Source organism: Ceratotherium simum, chromosome 16 (genome assembly GCF_057802395.1).
Source record: "Ceratotherium simum simum isolate JZ-2026a chromosome 16, ASM5780239v1, whole genome shotgun sequence".
In the NCBI taxonomy this organism is placed as follows: Eukaryota; Metazoa; Chordata; class Mammalia; order Perissodactyla; family Rhinocerotidae; genus Ceratotherium; species Ceratotherium simum.
In genome coordinates this window covers 1926903-1946705 of record NC_141915.1, presented here as the reverse complement: position 1 = coordinate 1946705, position 19803 = coordinate 1926903, and the positions used below count along the sequence as shown (strand labels likewise).

Sequence of the window (19803 nt, the reverse complement as noted above, 5' to 3'; positions counted from 1 at the left end):
GGAAACAACCCAAATGTCCTTCAACAGGTGAAAGGGTTAAACAAACTACGGGCCACCCATACCATGGAATACCAGTCAGCAACAGAAAGGAGCAAGCCACTGATACACACCCACCGGATGAATTGCCAGAGATGGAGAGCGGGTTAGTGGTTCCAGGGGTTAGGGATGGAGGTGTGGGTGTGCTGTAAGGAGGGAGATCTTGGTGGTGAGGGAGTAGTGCTGCATTTTGATTGTGATGGTGGGGACACAGATCTACACATGTGATAAGGTTGCATACATCTACACACACACACAGGAGCACATGTACACGGGTGAATCTGTGCACGCTCCGGACGGCGCCAAGCTCTTGTTCTGGCCACAGTATTCCTGTCCTACAGCTATGCAAGATGACACCATTGGGGGAAACTGGGTGCAGGCAACCCTTTCTGTTGGTGTTTTTAAACAACTTACTGTGAATCCATAACTATGGGCAGGTAACTGCAGAGGTTGGAGGGCCAGAGGCCTGTCAGGCCTGAGAGCCAGGACTCCGGGCATGAGCCCAGGGCCTCTGCGCAGTGGTGAGGACAAAAGGGGAAGCTGAGGCCCAGAGGCTTCAGGACCCCTGGGCAGCGCTCACCTACTGGACCGCCTGGGTGGGGAGGATGCAGGCAGGTGTGCATGGACCCGGGGGCAGTTGGGGGCACCTGTGGGACTGCTCAGGGAGGGGCAGGCGCCTGGTCTCTGGGGCCACTAAGTTCAGACACAGTGTGACACCCCTGGGGCCAGGGTGGAGGGCAGGACTTGAGGCTTGAGGGGTCTGTGATGGGGACCAGAGGGGTGCTGGGGCCAGGAGAGGGAGTCACTGCTCAGGGCAGTGGACCCAGGTGGGAAGGCCTGACAGGCAGATGCATGGTGGTGAGGGTCCTGGGGTGGGGGGTTCACTGCCCAGACCTGGAGATGTCACCAGCTGGCCCTCAGCAGCACAGAGCTGTGTCCTCAGAGCCCCAATCCCAGCCTGAGCACAGAGCAGCCCCATCCAGGGCAGGTGTGGGGGCTGGGAGGGAAGGGCTGGGCCACTGCCTGGCTGACTGGCTGCGGCACGCGACGGGGTGGGGGCTGTTTGTCCCGCCAGCTTTAATGGGCTTTGCTTTCCCCGCCCTGGCAGCCTGCTTTCAGATGTGGTCCCCACACCCCCCCATAACTGGGGTCCCAAGCCTCAGGGACGCCAGGCAGAGAGCTGGGCCTGACCCCAGCCCACAGCAGCCCTCTCTGGCCCTCCCCGCCCCCGGGTCCAGGTGGGGGGCTCATCATGCAGGACCAGCCCTGGGTGGGCATGTGGGGGAACCCTCCCAGCAGGGAGCGGGGCCTGGGACTAAGAACTGGGTACCTGTTCTGTCCACACCAGGCTCTGTGAAGGCTCCTGAGGTTGGGTCAGACCGTGCCCTACCCCTGCCTTGGGGGCTCCCAGTCCAGTACCCCAACTCTACTTCCACAACTGGACAGCTGGGCATCTGTAGGGACTTTCTGTGCCACCAGGGAACTGGCACAGGTAGGGTTGGACCAGGGTTACCAACAGGCAATGCGGGCAGAGAGGGGTGCTAAGGCTGTTAACTTGCTGTGTGGCCTCAGGATGAGCACTGTCCCTCTCTGGGCTGCAATGTTCCAGAAGCTCTTGGACTTTGGTCATTGAGCTTTTCAGAATTTGGCTATGTCCGTCGCGGCGGGAGGTGAATCAGCTTCCGGCCCCGCCCCCAAGGCCGCACGTGACCGCAGGTGGCGGCGGCGGCGGCGCGGGCAGGGTGGGCGGGGCGGCATTTAGTCACCGGTCCGCCGTCTGTGCGCCCGCTCTCCCGCGCGGCTCCTCTCGCCGGCTCCGCGCCGCCCGCTCGCCCGCCCGCCCGGTAAGGAGTCCCGGCCCGCGTCCCCGGACCCCGGGCCGCCGGGGCGCCGGCGCCCGCCCGCCGCACTTCCCCGAGCCTCCTCCAGGCAGGCCCCTCGGGTTGCCGCTCGGGCGCCCGGGGATTTTAAGACCCCCTCCCTTCCCGGAAGCCCTCGGGTGCGGGGCGCCGCTGAGCAGAGCCAGGGGCCGTCCGGGTTCCGTCTCCTGCTCCCACTCTTGGAGACTTCTGTGGAGTTCCCTGCCCGCCATAGTTCCCCCCAGAAGTTGCCTGGACTTCAGGCAGCTCCAGAAATCCCCTGGGATTGGCCCCTTGGCAGACACACCCGGCCCTGGGCTGCGCCCCGCCCGGTCTCTGGCCCTGCGGCCCCCCCGCCCGGCCCCTCCCCGGGCCCTGCTGCACTCTGGCCTGACCCTGCCTTCTCCCCTCTCCCGCAGGCTCCGTATGGGCAGAGCAGCAGAGGCGGCTGGGAGGCCCGGAGCGCGCTGTGCCCCGGCCGGCGGAGTCAGGATCCGACCTTGCCGCGCGTCCCGTCGCCCGCCCAGCCGGCAGAAGCGCCCCGGCAGGTGGCACCATGGCCTTCTCCCAGGTGCAGTGTCTGGACGACAGCCACGTCAACTGGCGCTCCAGCGAGTCCAAGCCCGAGTTCTTCTACAGCGAGGAGCAGCGGCTGGCGCTGGAGGCCCTGGTGGCGCGCGGCCCCGAGGCCTTCTACGAGGTGCTGAAGCGGGAGAACATCCGAGACTTCCTCTCGGAGCTGGAGCTCAAGCGCATCCTGGAGACCATCGAGGTGTACGACCCGGGCTCTGAGGACCCTCGGGACACGGGCCGCCCCCGGGAGCCCGAGGACGACGGCGTCGGGGACGCCGAGGAGGCCAGCGGGGCAGGTGGGGTCCCCACCGAGGCTGAGCCACTGCCCTCGCTGGAGTACTGGCCCCAGAAGTCGGACCGCTCCATCCCGCAGCTGGACCTGGGCTGGCCGGACACCGTCGCCTACCGTGGCGTGACCCGGGCCAGCGTCTACATGCAGCCCCCCATCGACGGGCAGGCCCACATCAAAGAGGTGGTCCGCAAGATGATCACCCAGGCGCAGAAGGTGAGCCGGCCGGTGGGCGGGAGTCCCCGGCCCCCAGCGTCTCTACCGCCTCCGGGCACGCCCCCTCAGAGCCCAGCCCGGTCTCTTGGCCGCCTCCGTGGCGATCTCCCCTCTTGTCTTCATGGGGCTCCTCAGTGTCTTTGCGGAAGGATAGGGTGCCCAGGTCCTCCAGTAGGTGATGGTGGGCTGCCCCGTCTCAGAGGGCCTTTGTGCACTGTTTTGGGGGTGTTTGTGATTTCCGCAGACGTGTGAGCAGGTTCCCCGGAGGAAGGTGCTGCGTGGGGGTGGGGTGGGGGGGAGTGGAGTCTCTCCCTTACTGTCCCTCGGGATGGCTCTGATTCACCCCGGAGAAGCAACAGGCACTCACACACACTGCGAGCTCTCTGGTGTTGCTTTTGTTGGGTGGTGGAGACAGCCTGGGGTGGGGGAGTTGGCATGGAGACTGAGAAGTAGTCTGAGTCGTCTGAGGCTGGCCTGGAGATCTGAGTTCAAGTGTGTGTTTCTTGACTGTGCTGGGTCACTGAGAGCGAGTTCCTCACTCTCTCTGAGCCTCTTCATGAGCTTTGCAATGGCAGAACCTTTCCAGGCTGGGATGTGGGGGTGGAGATGGTGTGGTCCTCAGGGGTGGAAGCGGAGTGATTCCAGCGAAGCGTTGTCCACTGGGTGGAATTTTGCCACTATAAGGGACCTCCAGCATTGTCTGGACCTTCCCTTCCCCACCCCTGCCGAGCTGTGCAGTGTCCCCCTTGTGGGTGACCATTCTCGGCTCACACACCAACACACAGTCTGAGGAGGGGTGCTTGCCACTTGCAGACAGCCAGGCCATTGCTGGCCAGCCATGGCCATGAGCCAGTGCCTCTTGCTGCTGAGCAGAAGTGCCTTTTCTTGGTTTCAAAGCACATCCTGACATGATTGATAAAGCCTGCCCAGTGAGCTGTGTTGGGAAGGATTCTGAAGCCAGGTCTGGGCTCAGCAGAGACCTATGTCTGTCCTGGCCTTGGGTTGTGGGGCTGAGGTATTTCTAGCAGGGTTTAATCCCTTTAGTGTTCCAGGCCCAGAGCGGGGCAGCAAATCACACAAGACCCGAACGCTGGCTTTGGGACCCTCGTGGCTGACAGACAGGGCCTAGGGGAGCTCAGGGGCAAAGACAGAGAAGTGGGTCAGGAGCTGATGAGGTGGCCACAGCTTGAGTTTCCAGAAAGGTGGAATCCCTGCCCCCGAGGGGTGGCCGAGTCAGATGCCTGAGTCAGGGAGCGTGGCTCCGGCCTGATCCCAGGCAGCTCTGGGGCTTCGGCTTTTGGTCTGTGAAATGGAGGTGGGGGATGAAGCCACATCTCGGGCTGTGGTGAGGATGGAGTCTGGTGACGGGCATGAGGAAGAGCTGGAGGAAGAGGAGGGGAAGCGGGGGAGGACGAGGCCCATGTAGTTTTCAGGCTGAATAACCTGCCCCACACCTGCCGTGGGGTAGCAGGGTGCTGCGGACGTGGGTCCTGACGTCAAGCCGTGGAACCCAGTCCCCTGGAGGGCCTGTTGGGATCCCATTACCCTGCCTCCACTCCCTTTTTAAAAGCTGGGAAGCTGAGGCCCTGGGTCGGGGGGGCTGGACCTACTGTGCCAGGGTCCCCCTCCCCCCTGTGCCTCTCCTGAGGAGGGAGGAGGGAGACTCAGGTCCCAGCGTGGCATGGGAACAGCAGGAGAGTCTCATGTCCCCCAGACAGAAAGACCGGCAGCCTGGTCCAGTGAGGAGTCCAGAGAGGGGCACCGGGGCCAGGCTGGGCCCCAGGGCATCCACCCCACATGTCTATGGCCAGGGCTGAGACCCAGCCACCCCAGCAGTCCCGTGGGGCCCCCATAACTTCATCTGCTCCCCACAAAAGCCCCACAAGGTCGCAGCATCACTGGTCTAAGGGGACATAGCCAGGAAGAAGTCCCTCTCAGGTTTGAGCCCCGTCTGTGTGGCACCAGATGGTGCCTTGGTGCCTTTGTGCAGCCCCCCGACAGGGAGGCATTGCCCCCCTGCTTTCCTCCCACTCAGAAGGGGGCTCGCTGCTGAGCCTGTCCGCCCACTCTCAGTGGCGGGAGCCTCCCTCACAGGCCCAGCGGGAGGGGTCTCAGGCGGTGGAGGCCGAGCGTCTCATCTTCCAGACGGGGACACTGAGGCACGGAGGGGCAGAGGGATGGTTCACACCCCACAGCACTGTGGTAAGCCCAGCCCCTGCTGCCCAACCCGCGTTCCTGTCACATCCACCCCAGACCTGTGGCCAGAACGCCGGGTGCCTGGGCCGGCTACGGTAACAACGGCTGCTGCTGACGGCCATGCACCGCCCACGTGTCGGTCACAACGGAGCGCGTTATGTGGCGGCCGTCCCAGAGGATTCGTACCAAACGGCCCAGCTGTGGAGTAGGGGTGTGTAAGTGCACTCCGTGATGTTCGCACAACCACACAGTCGCCTGACGATGCATTTCTCAGACCGTGGCCCAGTGCTGAGCGACACCTGACCTACTGAGTGTGAGGCCCTTCACAGTCTCAGGTGGCCTTATCTGCCCCACTTTTCAGATGCAGAAACTGAGGACCAACTGGTTAGTCCCTGCCCAGGTCACCCAGCTAGTTCTTGGTCGGAGGGCTGGGGACCAGGCCAGTCCGAGTTGTCCTCGGACTCTAGGATGGGTCCCCTGCCTGTCCTGCCCTGGCCTTGGCAGGACACAGTGACAGACAGGGCAAGGAGGGGCAGCTCATCCTCCCCCTTCCCTGCTCCAGCTGCTCCCCAGGCTCGCAGGGGCGGGGCAGTGATGCTGACAGATGCTGATGGGGCACCTTGCCTGGTCCGCCCGGAACTCTCCCTACCTTCTCCCTCCCCATGAATCACCTCTTTCCCCCTCGCCCCCGCATCTTCCTCTCACCCCCATATCAATGAAGAGAGAATGCCCACCCCCGCAGCCCGGGGATGGGGATCTTGCTGGCCGGCTGCCTGGCCCAAACACTGGCCCCCTGCCCACCAGGGCACCTGGGCTGGGGCTGCTGGCGCTGAATCAGGGTGGCCCAGCCCGCCACCTCCTCAGCCTGGCTGTCATCAGCAGGCAGGTAGACCCTGGGGCAGGGAAGTGACACAGCACACACTCAGCCTGCCCCAGCTCTGCCGCCAGGGAGTGGCTGTGTTCCCGTCAGGGCTCCCACCGGGTCCCCCTTTCTCAGAAGACTAGAATGGAACCAATGGGCCACAGTACCAGGAGTGCTGGGGTCAGGTCCCTGCTCTGCCTCCATCGCTGTGTGACCCAGCACAAGCCCAGCTCGTCTCTCAGCCCCAGTCATCCCACCTGTAAAACAGGTACAGGCATTGAAGACTGTTGAGGCTCCCCTCAGCTCTGACGCCCCGCTGCCCTGTGATTCTAGACCCCTCTGGGACAGAGACTGAGGGTCTGACTCCACTGGCTGTGTGCCCCTGAGCGGGCAGCTGGTGCTCTCTGAGCCGGTTTCCGGCCCCAGTGGTCTCCAGCGCTCCAAGATGGAAGGTCGTCTGCCTGCCCCTCCCCCGGCCCCCAGGAGCCAGTGATTTCTCTGGGAGAAACCTGCCGTGGGGTTCCAGCTGCATACCAGAGGCCTGTAGCATCACGCCTGGGAGGGCCGAGCCCCGGCCTTGCTTGGCTGCAGCCTCTGAGGGAGGGGCGAGGCTGGGCTGGGGAGGGACTGCCTCAGCAGTCTACCTCGGGGTCTCCTGCCCTGCCGATGACAGGCCAGAGCAGAATACAGATGTTCTAGTTGGTTGTTCTTCCAGGAGATGCTGAACGCCCCACACACACACAGTGGGGGGCAGGATCCCTTCCCAGCCCCAACAGCCCGGGGAGGCCTCAGGGGCGGGGGCGAATCATTGTAGGTGAAGAAAGGGGGAGAATAAGTGGCGAAGGCTGGGCTAGAACCCAGATCTCACGCCGGCCTGGTCAGGGCTTGGGAATAGAGACCCAGAGAAGTCAAGTGTCTTGCCTGGGGCCGCACAGCAGGAAGGGAGTGGAACCGGGTTTCACTGGTTTCACGGCTGATCAACCCGTCTCTCCTCTCAGACCCCCGCCTTCACATGCTGCAGTCCTGGCTCCCAGCTTGGCTCCGGGAGAATAAAAGCAGCTTAATGAGGCAGTTATTAAATGCCAGCTGCACACCAGGTGCTGAGCAGGCACTTCACCCACACTGTCAGCCTCTCAGCAGCTCCATCAAGAGGGTGTTGTCTCCACTGTGCAGAAGAGGAAACTGAGGCCTGGTGGGGCTCAGAGATGGCGAATAACTTGCCAAAGCTCACAGAGCTGATAACCGGAGGAGCTGGGCCCAGAACCAGGTCTGCAGGCTCTGGGCCCCCTTTTCCCTAGAGAAGCAGCATCTTGGCTGTTCTTTCTGAGCCCTGCCTCTCATGGGAGCCTTGGAGCCTCCAGCCGGCCCCCAGCTTGACTCAGGACAGTAAAAGGATTTTCACAAAGCTCCGTGTCCCCATCAGGCTCCCAGACGCTGGGCTCGCCGGCAGGGGACAGAACTCTGACTACACCAGGACTGAAGAGAGCGGGGCCATGGGAGCCAAGACCACTGTGGGTCCCTGCAGACCAGGAGGGAGGGCTTTCACCGTCCCTGAGCTAGACAGTACCAGGACAGCCTCAACACCTTGAGAGGCCCAAGGGTGGCCCAGGCGGCTGTTCTCAGGGGCACGCTGGAGCCCCGAGGGGCAGCAGCCAGCCTGGCTCGTGCAGTGGGTCTGGGAAGTTGCCTGCTGCCTGCTCCAGCAGTTCCCAGCCTAGTGCCCAGGGCCCTCACCTGCCCAGTGGGGAACCATCTGATAAGAGAATCCCAGGTGTTGGCTCCCGTCTTCTCCAAGGGCTTCCTACCCCCCGGCGTTTGCGTCTTAATTGAGTTTTGGGAGAGTCACGAGCAGCTCTGCCAGGAAGGAGGGCCGGCCCCTCTGGGCCGGGTGCACGCCCGGCTCCCCGTGCACTCACACCGCCAGCACTGCCCTCCCTCCCACGACCCCGTGAGGTGGCGCCTGTCGTCACAGGCATGTCACAGATGAGGATACCAAGGCTCAGAGTGGGCCAGGGCCTGCCGAAGGTCACACTGGGGTCTTTGGCCTGGCAGGCCTAGATTGGGCTCCACAGAGCCACAGTTTCCCTGGTTCGGCAGGCTCACTCTGAAGCCAAGCATCCTCCCCCTAGGCCAGCCGAGAGGGCTGGTCTTCTCAGAGGCCCCTGGCTCACCTGTCCAGCTCAGCCACCCCCTTGACGCACGACCTTGGGCCTCAGCTTCTTCATCTGTAAAATGGAGATTAAGGCAGGAATAGTCCTGAGTGCCTACAGGATACTGAGCACCCAGGGGCTGCTCAGCGTGGGGCAGAACTGCCCCTCTGCACCGGCCCTGTGTCCGTGTCCTGGTAGGGGCCGGCCTTCGTGGGCTGCACCAGCCTCCTTCATGGGGTCCGAGTGGTCCCTGGGCTCAGGGACCTTCCCAGGTTAAATGCCACATGGGGCTGTGGGAAGACAGTCTTCAGTGTCACGTGGACCCAGGCCTGAGCCCCAGCTCTGCTGTGATCTAGCCACGCCACCTCAAGATAGTCACTTCCTCCTCAGTGCCATGGTGATGCCAGCACCTGCCTCAGCGTCACGGTGACACTTAAATGGGACAGGGGATAGGTGAGGGCCTCCACCTGGCATCTGCCATGGGGTTGGCACTCGCTGCATGCCAGCCAGTTCTCTTCCCTCCACCTTCATCCTCACCCCCTCCTGAGAGCCTCTCTCTGGGAGTGGTCTGGAGTGAGAAGTGGTGAGCTCCCCATGCTAGAGGAGTTCAGCAAGGACTTGGTGGAATGCAGCAGAGGACCTGGGCATCAGGTGGCCCGTGGGCCTCAGCCCTGCCCTGGTTTGCTGGGCAAGTCCTTTCCAGGGCAGACTTCCTGGAGGATTAGGATGCTTGATGACCCCACAGCGTCTGTCGCTCTTGGACCCCAGAGAAGCTAAAGGCTTTCGAATTTATGATGCTGAGCTTTTCCAGTTTGAAAATCCGTGGCTTGTGCCATTTACTGATGACTGTGGGGTGGTCTGGTTGGCTGGATCCCACGCCTGCAGGCCTGGACGCTCGGAGAACTCGGGTCCCTCGAGGCCAGTGGGAAGAGGGAGGGGTTTGTCCTCTTGTCTCATGCACAGGGCAAAGCCCTGGTCACCTGACCGCCTTGCCCCATGCTCTGCTGGCCCCTTATCTGTGCAGCATTCCTGAGCTGTTGTGGAGGCCGATGTCGACCAGGGGAGGCTGGAGACTCAGGGCAGGGCCCCACGCCGCCGCTGGGCTGACCCCTGCTCAAAGGGCTCTAGGTGTGACGGGTGTGCACTTCTTGAGCCCAGTCCTGCTGCATTTGGTGCTCGGGAGGCCTGAGGCTCCTTTAATTGACCTTAATGAGGCTTCCATCTGAATAGTCCAGAGGGTGGGGAAGGCGTTCCCAGAGCTGATGAAGAGGAGAGGGGAGAGAGCTCAGGGCATCCAATCTGACTCCCCATGTTACAGAGAAGAGAAACTGAGGCTTTGAGTGGGAAGTGCCCTGCCAGAGGCCACCCAGAGAAGGAGCGGCAGAGCCGGCAGGCCCCAGGGCATTAACCTCTGGGCAGTGCTGATGTTCAGGGTTTGTTTCAGGACCAAGGGTGGGCTCTGGGAGTGGCTGAGTCACAGCTAGAATATACACAGGACCCCCTGCAGGAAAGGAGCCCAGGAACTGGAGGCCTCTGCCACCAGCTGACTGTGTGGCCCTGGGATAGTGACTCCCTCTCTGGGAAATGGGAGTGGTCATCACTGCCCCTTCTTGGTCCCTGGAAAGGGGACACCCATACGAGTGTCAGCAGGCTGGTCCCGGCTTGGGTCAGCATTTGTTACCATATGCACAGACTCCCTCCCCACCCACCTGGAAGGCAGGACCAGGCTGTTACCTCTGCGACTGGCCTTCAGAGCCAGAGGACGGGCAAGCTGGTTTGGAGAGTGCCAGGAGTCAGGGGTGGTGCTGCCCACAGTGTCGCCAGGGGCTCCCAGGAGGCCTCCACAATGCCCAGAGAACCTTCCAGGCCTTTCAGACTGTCTCATTAATCCTGCCAGCACCAAGGGTGGGGAGAGGCATGGGAAACATGGGAACATGGGAAACTGAGGCCCTGCAGCCAGGTCTGCCCCAGCCCTCCTGCTGGAGGAGGAGGTTGGGCCAGGAGGGCAGCTCTTCCTGGCTCTGTCCCTCACCCCCAGGGAGGGAGGGGGCCTGTGCCTCCACCATGGAGGCAGCTGCAGCCCCTGGAGCCCCAGTTTCTCCATCTGTCCAGGGGGGTGGCTGTAACTGTAGTGCAGGTCTGCTGGGGATGAATTCTCTCAGCATTTGTATGTCTGAAAAAGTCCTTATTTCACCTTTGGTTTTGAAAACCTTTTCCCCTGGGTATGGAATTCTAGGTTTTTCCATTTAGTACCTTAAAGATGCTGCTCCTGTGTCATCTGGCTTACATTGATTCTGACTATGTAATGGTCTTTTCTCCTCCGGATGCTTTTAAGATTTTCTCTTTATCACTGATTTTAAGTAATTTGACTGTGACGTGCCTTGGTGTAGTTTTCTTCGTGTCTCTTCTGCTTGGAATTCATTGGACTTCCTGGCCTTGTGGATGTATAGTTTTCGTCAAATGTGGAAATGTTATGGCCATAATTTTTTCAAATGTTTTTCTGTCTTCTCTTCCACTCTCCACTTCTGCACATTCTGAGACTCCAATTACACGTATATTAGACCTTCGAAATTGACCCACAGTCCACTCATGCTCTGGTCCTGTTTTTTCAATCTCTTTCTCTCTCTGTGATCATTTCTACTGATGTGTCTTCAAGTTCACTAATCTTTTCTTCTATAGTGTCTAATTTGCCATTAATCTCATCCAGTGTATTTTTCATCTTAAATGGTGAATTGTTTTACCTCTCGAGGTTCAGTTTGGTGTTTTTTTAAAAAAAATATCTTCCTTGTCTCTAAGTAACTTTTTGAGCATATAGAATACAATTATAACTGTTTTCATGTCTTTATCTGCCAATTCTAACATCTGTATCCATTCTGGGTCTGTTTTGATAGATTTTTTTTTTTCTCGTGTGAGTCATTACTTTCCTGTTTCTTTGTGTGTCTGGTAATTTTTGATTGGTTTCCAGATACAGTGACTTTTATGTTGTGGGGTGCTGGAGTTTTGTTTTTTCTTAAAATATTTTGGAGCTTTGTTCTGGGATGCAGTGAAGTTGCTTGGAAATAATTTAATGCTTTTGAGACTTGCTGTTAAGCTTTATTAGGCAGGACTAGAGCAGATTTAGTCCAGGGCAGCATTGGCAAGCTACGGGCCAAGGCCTGGCCTGGTGCCTGCTTTTGTAAGTAGTGGCAGACAGACATATGCATTTGTGTGTGGTGTCCCAGAGGACAGAGAAGACCCTGGGCCTCAGCCACCAGGGAGCCCTGGCTGGTCCTGCAGCTCTGCTGTGCCCACTGGACAAGTGAGAAAGCCGGGCCCAGACAAGCTGGGTGTCCTGCTCAGGGTCACACAGAGATGGTGTCCGTGGCGGGGCAGTAGGGAGCCCCTGGGTGTAGGGGCTTTAGTGCTGGATACACGACTGTTGTCAACAGGGGCCTGAGACCCGGGAGGAGCCAGATGGAGTGTGCAGACACGTCCCCGCAGGCCCCCGGCCACCTGCCAGGCTGCCCTCATGGTGGGTGAGAGTGAGTTCAGCTCCCTGGCTGGCCTGACTCGGTCCTAGCCTGACTAGCCCCAGCTTGCTGTGTAGCCCAGAGCACATCCCCAGCCTCTCTGTGTCAGGCTCCTCCAGGAGGTTCTCAGACCCAGGATGGGGTGGTGCCAGCCTTGGAAGGTGGGAGGGGCTGGATGTCTGTCTGGGTCAGGAGCACTGGGCCCTGGTCTGACACACTCCCCTGCTGCCAATGGGACAGGGAGGGGCGATGAGAGAGACTGAAGACCGGAGCCTGACGGTCACTGAGCACCCCAGGCCCAGGCGCCCCCTGACCACCCCTGAGGCAGGCCAGCTCGTCCACACCGCCCTGTCCTTTCCCTGTGGCTCTTCCCTCCCCGTGCCTCGACTCAGGTCACTGCCCACACTGGGCTGGGGCTGGGCTGGAGGTAGGGTGGTGCACCCTGACCTGCGGACTCACCTGAGCCTAGGAGGCTGGAGGTCAGCTGTGACAGGGACAGATGTCAGATGACGGGAAGGGCACATGTGCTGGTTTGGGCGCTGTCCAGACTAGACAGGAGAGGTGGCAGCGAGGGAGGCTGCCAAAGTCCACACGAGCCAGGGACACAGGGTGACCTCAGCAAGCGGCCACGCCCGCTGCTCGCCCCCTCCCTGGCTGTTGACACATCCGCTTCAGCTCGGCTCCCGGGGTGGTGGCCGGAGGGCGGCGGCATGGCCTGTCCTGACTCAGAATGCAACCCAGGAACAGACTGGAACAGGACCCCTGGGCTGAGCCCTGGCACCTGCACGGGGGCGGGCCGCCCGCTCCTCAGGACGCAGACCCTCCCTGACTCCGACCCGCGAGGGCCAGCTCCTCCAGGCTCCTCCGGGCTCCTCTGCGGCTCTCCCTCTTCCCTCTGCATTCCTCACTGGCCAGGCTCCTGGGCTTTGATTTCCGGGGTCTTGGGTTACGGAAACAGCGGCGTGTCCTCCGCTGCCTGCTGCCCCGGAGTCCAGTCTGTGCCGCCGACCGGGGATCTGAGTCCTAAGTGTGGAATCCCACGCCTAGAACTTCAGGACAGAGAGGGCCAGCCTGTCCCTTCCCAGTCCCGGTCCGGAGGCTGCGGGGAGCAGGGCTAGAGTGGGCACCCAGGGAGGGCGGTGGGCGTGGCAGGGCCGTGCGTCCCGCTGAGGCACCTGCCCCCCTGCCACGCTGCCTGACGTCCCGGTCTCTCTGCCCGCCCCCAGGTGATAGCTGTGGTCATGGACATGTTCACCGACGTGGACATCTTCAAGGACCTGCTGGAGGCCGGCTTCAAGAGGAAGGTGGCCGTGTACATCATCGTGGACGAGAGTAACGTCAAGTACTTCCTGCACATGTGCGAGCGGGCCCGCATGCACCTGGGGCACCTCAAGGTGAGCCCGTGGGTCATGAATGGCCGACTGGTCACTCAGTCAGTCAGTCAACAAACACTTTGAGCACCTGCCTTCCAAGGATGGAGCCTGTGCCGGGCACATAGAGTTCAGTGATCCTAGAGCCTCCTGCCAGGTGGTCACCTGGCCTCAGCTTAAACGCCCCGAGGGTCAGGACGCTCACTGCCTCCAACAGTCAGAGATAAGAGAGCACTGACTGAGGGCCTGCTCACCAGGTGCTGGAGCCCACGCCAGGTGCTATTCACATGTTATTTCAGAGCAGCCTGTGCTGTGTTGGTTACCTGTCTTTCCTTGCACACCTCCAGCGACAAGGTGCTCACCACCTGGGCTCCAGCAGCTCACGGGAGAGCTGAGGCCCGGAAGTCTTTTCTTGAGTTTCGGCCCACATCTGTCTCCGTATAACATCCACCCACCGGTTTTAGGATCTGGCTCCGACAGGGAAAGCTGTCTCGGGCTGAGGTCAGGGAACGCTTCCTTGACGGCTACAGAGTTGAAATGGATTTGAGGAGTGAGAGCAGAGTAGAGAGGGTCTTCTAGGGAGGGGCTCCAGGGAGCAGAGGTGGAGGGATCAGGATGGGCTGGGTTCTCAGTACTGCTTTGCTGTGTGTCTTTGAGCACATCACCTGCCTCTCTGGGCTCTAGGATCTCATTGGTCCAGTGGGTGTGTGGGCTCTTCCACTCAGACACCCTGGCATTTGGTGCCTTGCTTGGGGACAGAGGGAGCCCTCCTTCCACACAGCCATTACTTGGCGCCTACTGTGTGCAGCACGTTCCCCAGAGAGGAGGGATCAGTCTTCGTAACGACAGCTGATGCTTCCACCGTGGTTGCCGGGTCCCAGGCCCGTCCTCGGCCCTCCACACCGCTGACGCATCTCCTGACCGCCTGGCAGGGCAGGGCAGTTGTTCTCATTTTCAGAGGGGGAGGTGGAGGAGCGTGCCCAGGTGCACTCACAGCTGGGACCTTACAGATAAGGGGAGAGGGCTGCACCAGAGCCCCTGGCTGGGCCCCACCCCTCGGCAGGTCACAAGTCCTTGGGCTTCTGATCTGAACGGAATCCCAAGAGAAGGGGTGACGCCAGGTTGGTTAACAAGGGGCTGGGCTCCCGTACCTGTCATCTGTGGGCCTTTGTCAAGGGTGCCCCCCACACCAGTTGAGTCCTTTCAAGTGGGTGTGAGCTCCCGGGCGGCGAGTCTCTGGCTGTTGGGACATTTTTATGTGGTCTTCCTGGTGGGTTGACCCCAAGCCCCACACTCACCCACCGCCCTGCCCGCCTTGTAATTAGCACCGAGAATCGACTCCCGGGGGAGACAGCTCATGCCGGGAGGTGCTGGGTGTAGACAGGCGTCTTTTGAAAGGTGGCTGCAGAGGCCTCGGCCTTGTGGGCAGCAGATGAGAGAACCTCAGGGCTCTCTGTCCCACCTTCCCCCAGGCTTGGGAAGAGACCCGACGGGCCCACCGCCACCGTGCCCAGTGGTGCTTCACACACACCCCATCACTCGGCCCCCACGCGTCCCTCTGGTGGACGGGTGACGAGGCAGGGGAGGGACCCAAACCTGGGGCTGGCCGCTCCAGAGGCCTAGAGGCCTCGCCCCTGTCCAGTGCCCCCGCCTTTTCTCAGTAGGGCCTCCCAGATGCAGGTCTTCACAGAGGGTTCAGAGCCCCCAGGTAGTGGAGGCAGGCAGGCTGGCTGAGAACGTGGCCCAGGGGGCTCACGGCTCCCTGCGAGGTCGGCTCCTGCCCTCACCGCCCACCCCACCCACCCTCTGCTCCCCAGTGCAATTGGGGCCTCAGGACCCGCCGCAGCCCCACGGCTTCGTGGGGGCCTGGAATGCCTGAGCCAGAAGGGGCCTTGAGGCTATCTAGACTAGGCTCCCGCAGGACAGAAGGGGAAACTGAGGCCTGAGGGAGGCTGTGACTTGCCCAGATGCATTCCACCAGGTCAGGGGCTGAACCTAAAAGCCAGTAATGAGAAGCTGGCACAGACAAGGGTGCCCAGTGTCCCCGGCTGAGGCTTCCTGGCTGCTGACCAGGCCTTGGGCACGTGGCCTCACCTCTGTGGGCCTCCAGCACCTCATGGCCATAATGATGCCTCATAGGGTTGTTTGAAGATGACAGTAGAGGAGACAGTGGCTGTAAAAGCTCTGTGAGCTAAGGGGAGTTACGCAGCTGCTGGCAATAACAAGAAATTCTAAACCTCAGGCCCTGGGCAGGGGTGGGGGGATGGGTGCCAGGCCTCCCCCAGCCCTTCAGCTTGAAAGGAGGCTGAAGCCTAGAGCATGGGGGGGTGACTCGCACTGGGGGTCCCTGGCCCAGCCTGTCCTGCTGCCCACCTCCCTGCTCTGGGGAAGGTGGCAGGGACTTCAAGGTGATGTTCCCAGGAGCCGGATGCTGTGGGAGGCTGGGCACCTTCATGGGAAAGACCATGTTGACCTGGCCTCCTTGCTCTCACCTCTGAGCCCGCCCCCTCCACCGCCTGGGCGAGTGGCCCAGCCCTGGCCTGGTGTCACCTTGTCGAGGGCCTGCCTGCACGGCCCACCTCCCTGCCCGCGGGCCAGCTGGGCCTGGACCTGTCTCGGAGTACTTCCTTTGCCAGTAATCCCTGGGCCCGCCCTCGGCCACTCGCCCGCTCAGCGCTCGCCGTTCCTGCCCGGCTCCGCAGCGACCTGCCCTCAGCTCCTGCAGGCCCGGGAGACAGGTTGCATCTGGTGGGGTCATACTTGTGACCATGGGAGTGGGGTGTTGGTTGCCAGTCTGGGGGCAACACCAAGAGCCAGGCCTGAGCCCTGGCTCTGCCACCTGCACTGTCACCTTGGGCAGAGACACTGAATCTTTCTGAGCCTCAGTCTTCTTGTCTGAAATGGGCACATTGTTCATCTGGCAGGGCTGCTGTGAAGACTGAAGGAGGCTGTGGGGCAGGGCACTCAGTAAGGGCCCCCTTCCCAGCCTGTCTGCGGTGGGAGACGGGTGCAGCCCCTCCCATGAGACCCCAGCTCTGGTCTGAGTGCCAAGGGGCTTCCCCTCCCCCTCTGAGCTGTGGTCTGGCTGGAGACGCCTCCCCCTCCAGGCAGCCCTCCCTGCTTCCTGAGCTTTGAGCTCACACCAGCGCATCTGGAAACAGCTCCTCTATTGCTTGGGCGAGCCCTCCTCCTGGTTTCTAGGTGAGGTAGGAGGACATGCACCAGCACCTCCCCAGGTGTGAGGTTCCCAGCTGTCCCCAAGTGCCCGCGCCTGCCAGCTCAGCTGGCCCTTGAGGGCCCATCCGGAGGAAAGGGTGGGAATGATGGTCCCATATGAGAAATGGGGAACAGGCCTTGAGAAGAGTTCCCAGCCTGCTCACCCCACCAGAACCCATGGCCAGGCCACATGTCTGAGCCACATTTGGGGGCGAGACTGGGTGCCAAGGGATGCCCTGGGCCACTGGGAGCCAGGCTGGGCCTCGAGGCTCATAGCTTAGGACAGGACGGGAGCTGTGAGATGCCTAGCTCATCTGAAAAGCTCGTTGCCTTTGTGCAGCCAGACTGGAAAAACCAGCAGTCACTCAGGCGCAGGCCAGACCCATTGCTGATGAACAAAGAAGCACCAGCCAGGGAGGCCGTGGGAAGGCGTGGTGAGGGTGCGAGGACTCGGCCCGCAGCTCAGGTTCCACACCGGACAGGCCACCCCGCCCCAGTCTGGTGCCCAGGGCTTCCTGCCCACCCGTCCCGCCGCCTCTGATCCTGGCCTGGCCTGTAATGGATTCCGGGTGTGGGGCAGTGCTTCTTAACCAGGGGCTTTGCCTGGCGTGGGACGTTTGGCAACGTCCCGAGACGTCTGTAATGGTCACAACTGGCATCTGGTGGGAAGAGGCCAGGGGTGTTGTTAAACATCGTACAATGCACAGGACAGCCCCACAACAGAGACTCAACCTAGCCCAGAATAGCAGCAGTGCCGAGGCGGAGCGACCCGGCCTAGGGAGGAGCCAGGAGCCCCTCGGTCCAGGCCCTTCACTGGGCTGGCTCAGCCCTGCCCTATCCTGCACCCGCAAAGGTGCTCCCCATCCCAGCCTCACCACAGCCCCGGGGAGGCCAGGGCGAAGTTGGCTCCCCTCCCCATTACAGAGAGTGAAACAGGCCCTTTAGAAGAGAGCAGAGGCCGCCCAGCCACCCAGCACACAGGGACACGGGCTCTCACTTCCCATACGAGGGCTCTGTCCCCTGCGCTCTGCACACTTGGCCTGATCTCCCTGTCACCAGCCGGGCCTGGTCAGGATGCATCTCTGGGCCTCCACTCTCCTCCTTGGGCCCAGAAGATGCCAGCAGGCCCCTGCAGAAGTGAGGGGGAGTGAAAGAGCCAGCATGGGGCAGCTGGACGCTGTCCTCAGCCCCAGGGGCTGGGCCCCCCCAGCCGGGAGACCGTGGGCAAGTCACTCCCCATCCTGAGCCCAGCTGACGGTCACTATGGCTGACAGTCCTGGCCTCCCTGAGCCCGAATCCACCCCATTCCAGATGTTTTCTGTTCCTCCATGTCCAACCCCCTCCTGCTCCCTTGGAGGAAGGAATCACCCCTGTGGCCCTGCACGTGCTGTCACAGCCCACCTGGTCACCCCGCATTTGCAGAGCACCCACTGAGTGCTGGGCATGTGTCACAGCTTCATTCAGGCCTCACAGCAGCCCTGAGGTGGGAGGGTGGGTCGGCCCATTTCACAGATGAGAAAACCGAGGGGTGGAGAGGCCAAGTTGGCCTCCGTTTGGTGCCAGGGCTGGAGCTCAAGCATGCCTCAGACCCGCCCTGCCTCAAGGAGCCTGGGCCCGTCCCCTCTGCCTCCCACCAGCCCAGGCCTGAGCACAGGAGGCCCCGTGGGGTGCGGGGCAGGTGCTGTGGGTTTGCTCCAGCCCTAGTGCCACCCCGCCCTGCCCCACACCTGCTGGGACAGAAGCCGTCCTCGGAGTGATGAGATGCTGCCTGGCCATCCTCCCTGCCCCTCTTATGTAGGAGGAAACTGAGGCTCTGTAGGGTCCGGGGACTTGCCCAGGGCACCCTACCTGGGCCAGCCTGGGTGTCCTGCGCCCTTCCTGCTGCATGCTCTGCGGGGGGTGTCCCAGGGCTCAGAGACAATGCAGCTCTGTGGGCTCCTCCACCTCTGCTCCCCCGAGCCAGGCTTCTGAGACGTTACCTCATCCGGACTAGGCCCCATGGGGCGGGGCTCCCAGGAACAACCTGGCAGGGGAGCAGCCCTGGCGGGGGTGGGGGGTGCTGCCACAGCCCCCACCTGCTGCTGAGCTCCAGGGCCAGATGGACCTTAGATTTGAAGCCAGCCCCCCAGCGTGCAGACAGGGAAACTGAGGCCCAGAGAGGGCTGGAGACTAGCTTAGAGTCTGGCACAGCGAGGCCTGCCTCTCACACGGAGTGAGTCGCTCTGAGATGAGAGTGGTGACCTTCTGAGCCCTTCACTGGGACAAAGTCTAGGGTGAGTGGGGCAGACACTGGTGAGAGGGAACTGAGGCTGGCGGCCGTTCCTCCAGGCTGAGAAAAGGCCTGAGGCCCTAGCACGTGGAGCGCTGGGCCAGGAACCCACAGAAGCCACGGAGCTGGGCTGTGGTCGGGCACAGGTGGCGGGGAAGGCCTGGCACCGCCTCCAGGATCTTTGTTCTGACTTCTGGTCCCCAAGCACGCTCTGCTTTGGGTACAAAGTCACAAGCACTAATTGTCCTGGGCCAGGGCCAGCTTCCTGCTGAGCTGGCTGTGAGCAGACAGGCAGCCTGAGGGTGGGGGGAGCCAGCCCTGGGAGCAGAGGCTTATCTGCCTTCTGGGCTGGGCCCAGCAACAAAACGATTGTTCACCCCACAGCCGGGTGGGCATCCATGGGGACTCGCCCCTCAACGGCCGGGTGGACACTGCTCTGGGGCTGCCCCGAGCAGAGAGGGAGGCATGCAGGAGCCCCTGGGGGCAGTGGGCTGGAGTGGAGGGCAGGCTCCGGCTTTCTCAGACCCACCCCCATCTCCCTGTTGCCCCCCCCAACTTAGGCCCACTCCCTCACCCACAGCAGCCCCTCCCTGTTCTCCACCTCTGGCTCCTCATTCATTTCACGCATCCTCCCGCTGGATGCCAGAACTGCTTTTGAGGTGCAGCTCCAACCCTGTCACTCCCTGCTCTAAATCCTCCCATGGCTCCCTACTGCCCCCAGGGCTGAGCCAGGCCTTTCAGCAGGTGTAGGGTCTTTCATCAGCATCCAGCTGGGCCCACCCTGTAGGCTCCATCACCCACCCACCTCCCCCGAGTCCTCACGTTTCTTAGACACACTGCCGCTCTCATTGCCAGGCTTTTGTATTCTCATGTCTGGAATGCTAACCCTATCCCTGACCCTGACCCGCTCTGCCTCATCTTTCACAGCCCAGAAGCCAGCCTTTTCCGGAGCCTCCCCAGCCCCAACAGCTGGGGTTGTTACTCTTCTGCCTTCCCCCTGCTCTCCAATGCAGGACCCCTGCACGCTGGGGGCCTTGAACTCTGCAGGGGTCGGTGAACGAGTGAATGAGCGGGCAGTTAATAAGCTGGGGACCGCGAGTGGGCGGGGGTGACCGGTGGAGAAGTCACAGAAGGTGTAACAGCCCAGTCTTGGAGCTGTGTTAAAAATCAAATTCCCAGCCTGACCTCAGTTCTCCTGAGCTGGATCTCTGGGGCACCCAGAAGCCTGTGTTTCTAACACACAGCACTGGCAGTGTTG

General features: G+C 61.6%; 1 protein-coding gene across 1 annotated transcript in view; it reads left to right on the top strand.

The window, feature by feature from the left end:
- Nucleotides 1-1812: 1812 nt before the first annotated feature.
- Nucleotides 1813-19803, top strand: part of SACK1G (scaffolding CK1 anchoring protein G) — a 26821-nt gene continuing 8830 nt past the window's right edge. The window contains exons 1-3 of the mRNA XM_004433010.3: nt 1813-1880; nt 2315-2973; nt 12917-13084. Of these exons, the coding sequence (XP_004433067.1) occupies nt 2452-2973; nt 12917-13084 (690 nt within the window). The 5' untranslated portion in view covers nt 1813-1880; nt 2315-2451. The remainder of the gene's footprint in view (nt 1881-2314; nt 2974-12916; nt 13085-19803) is intronic.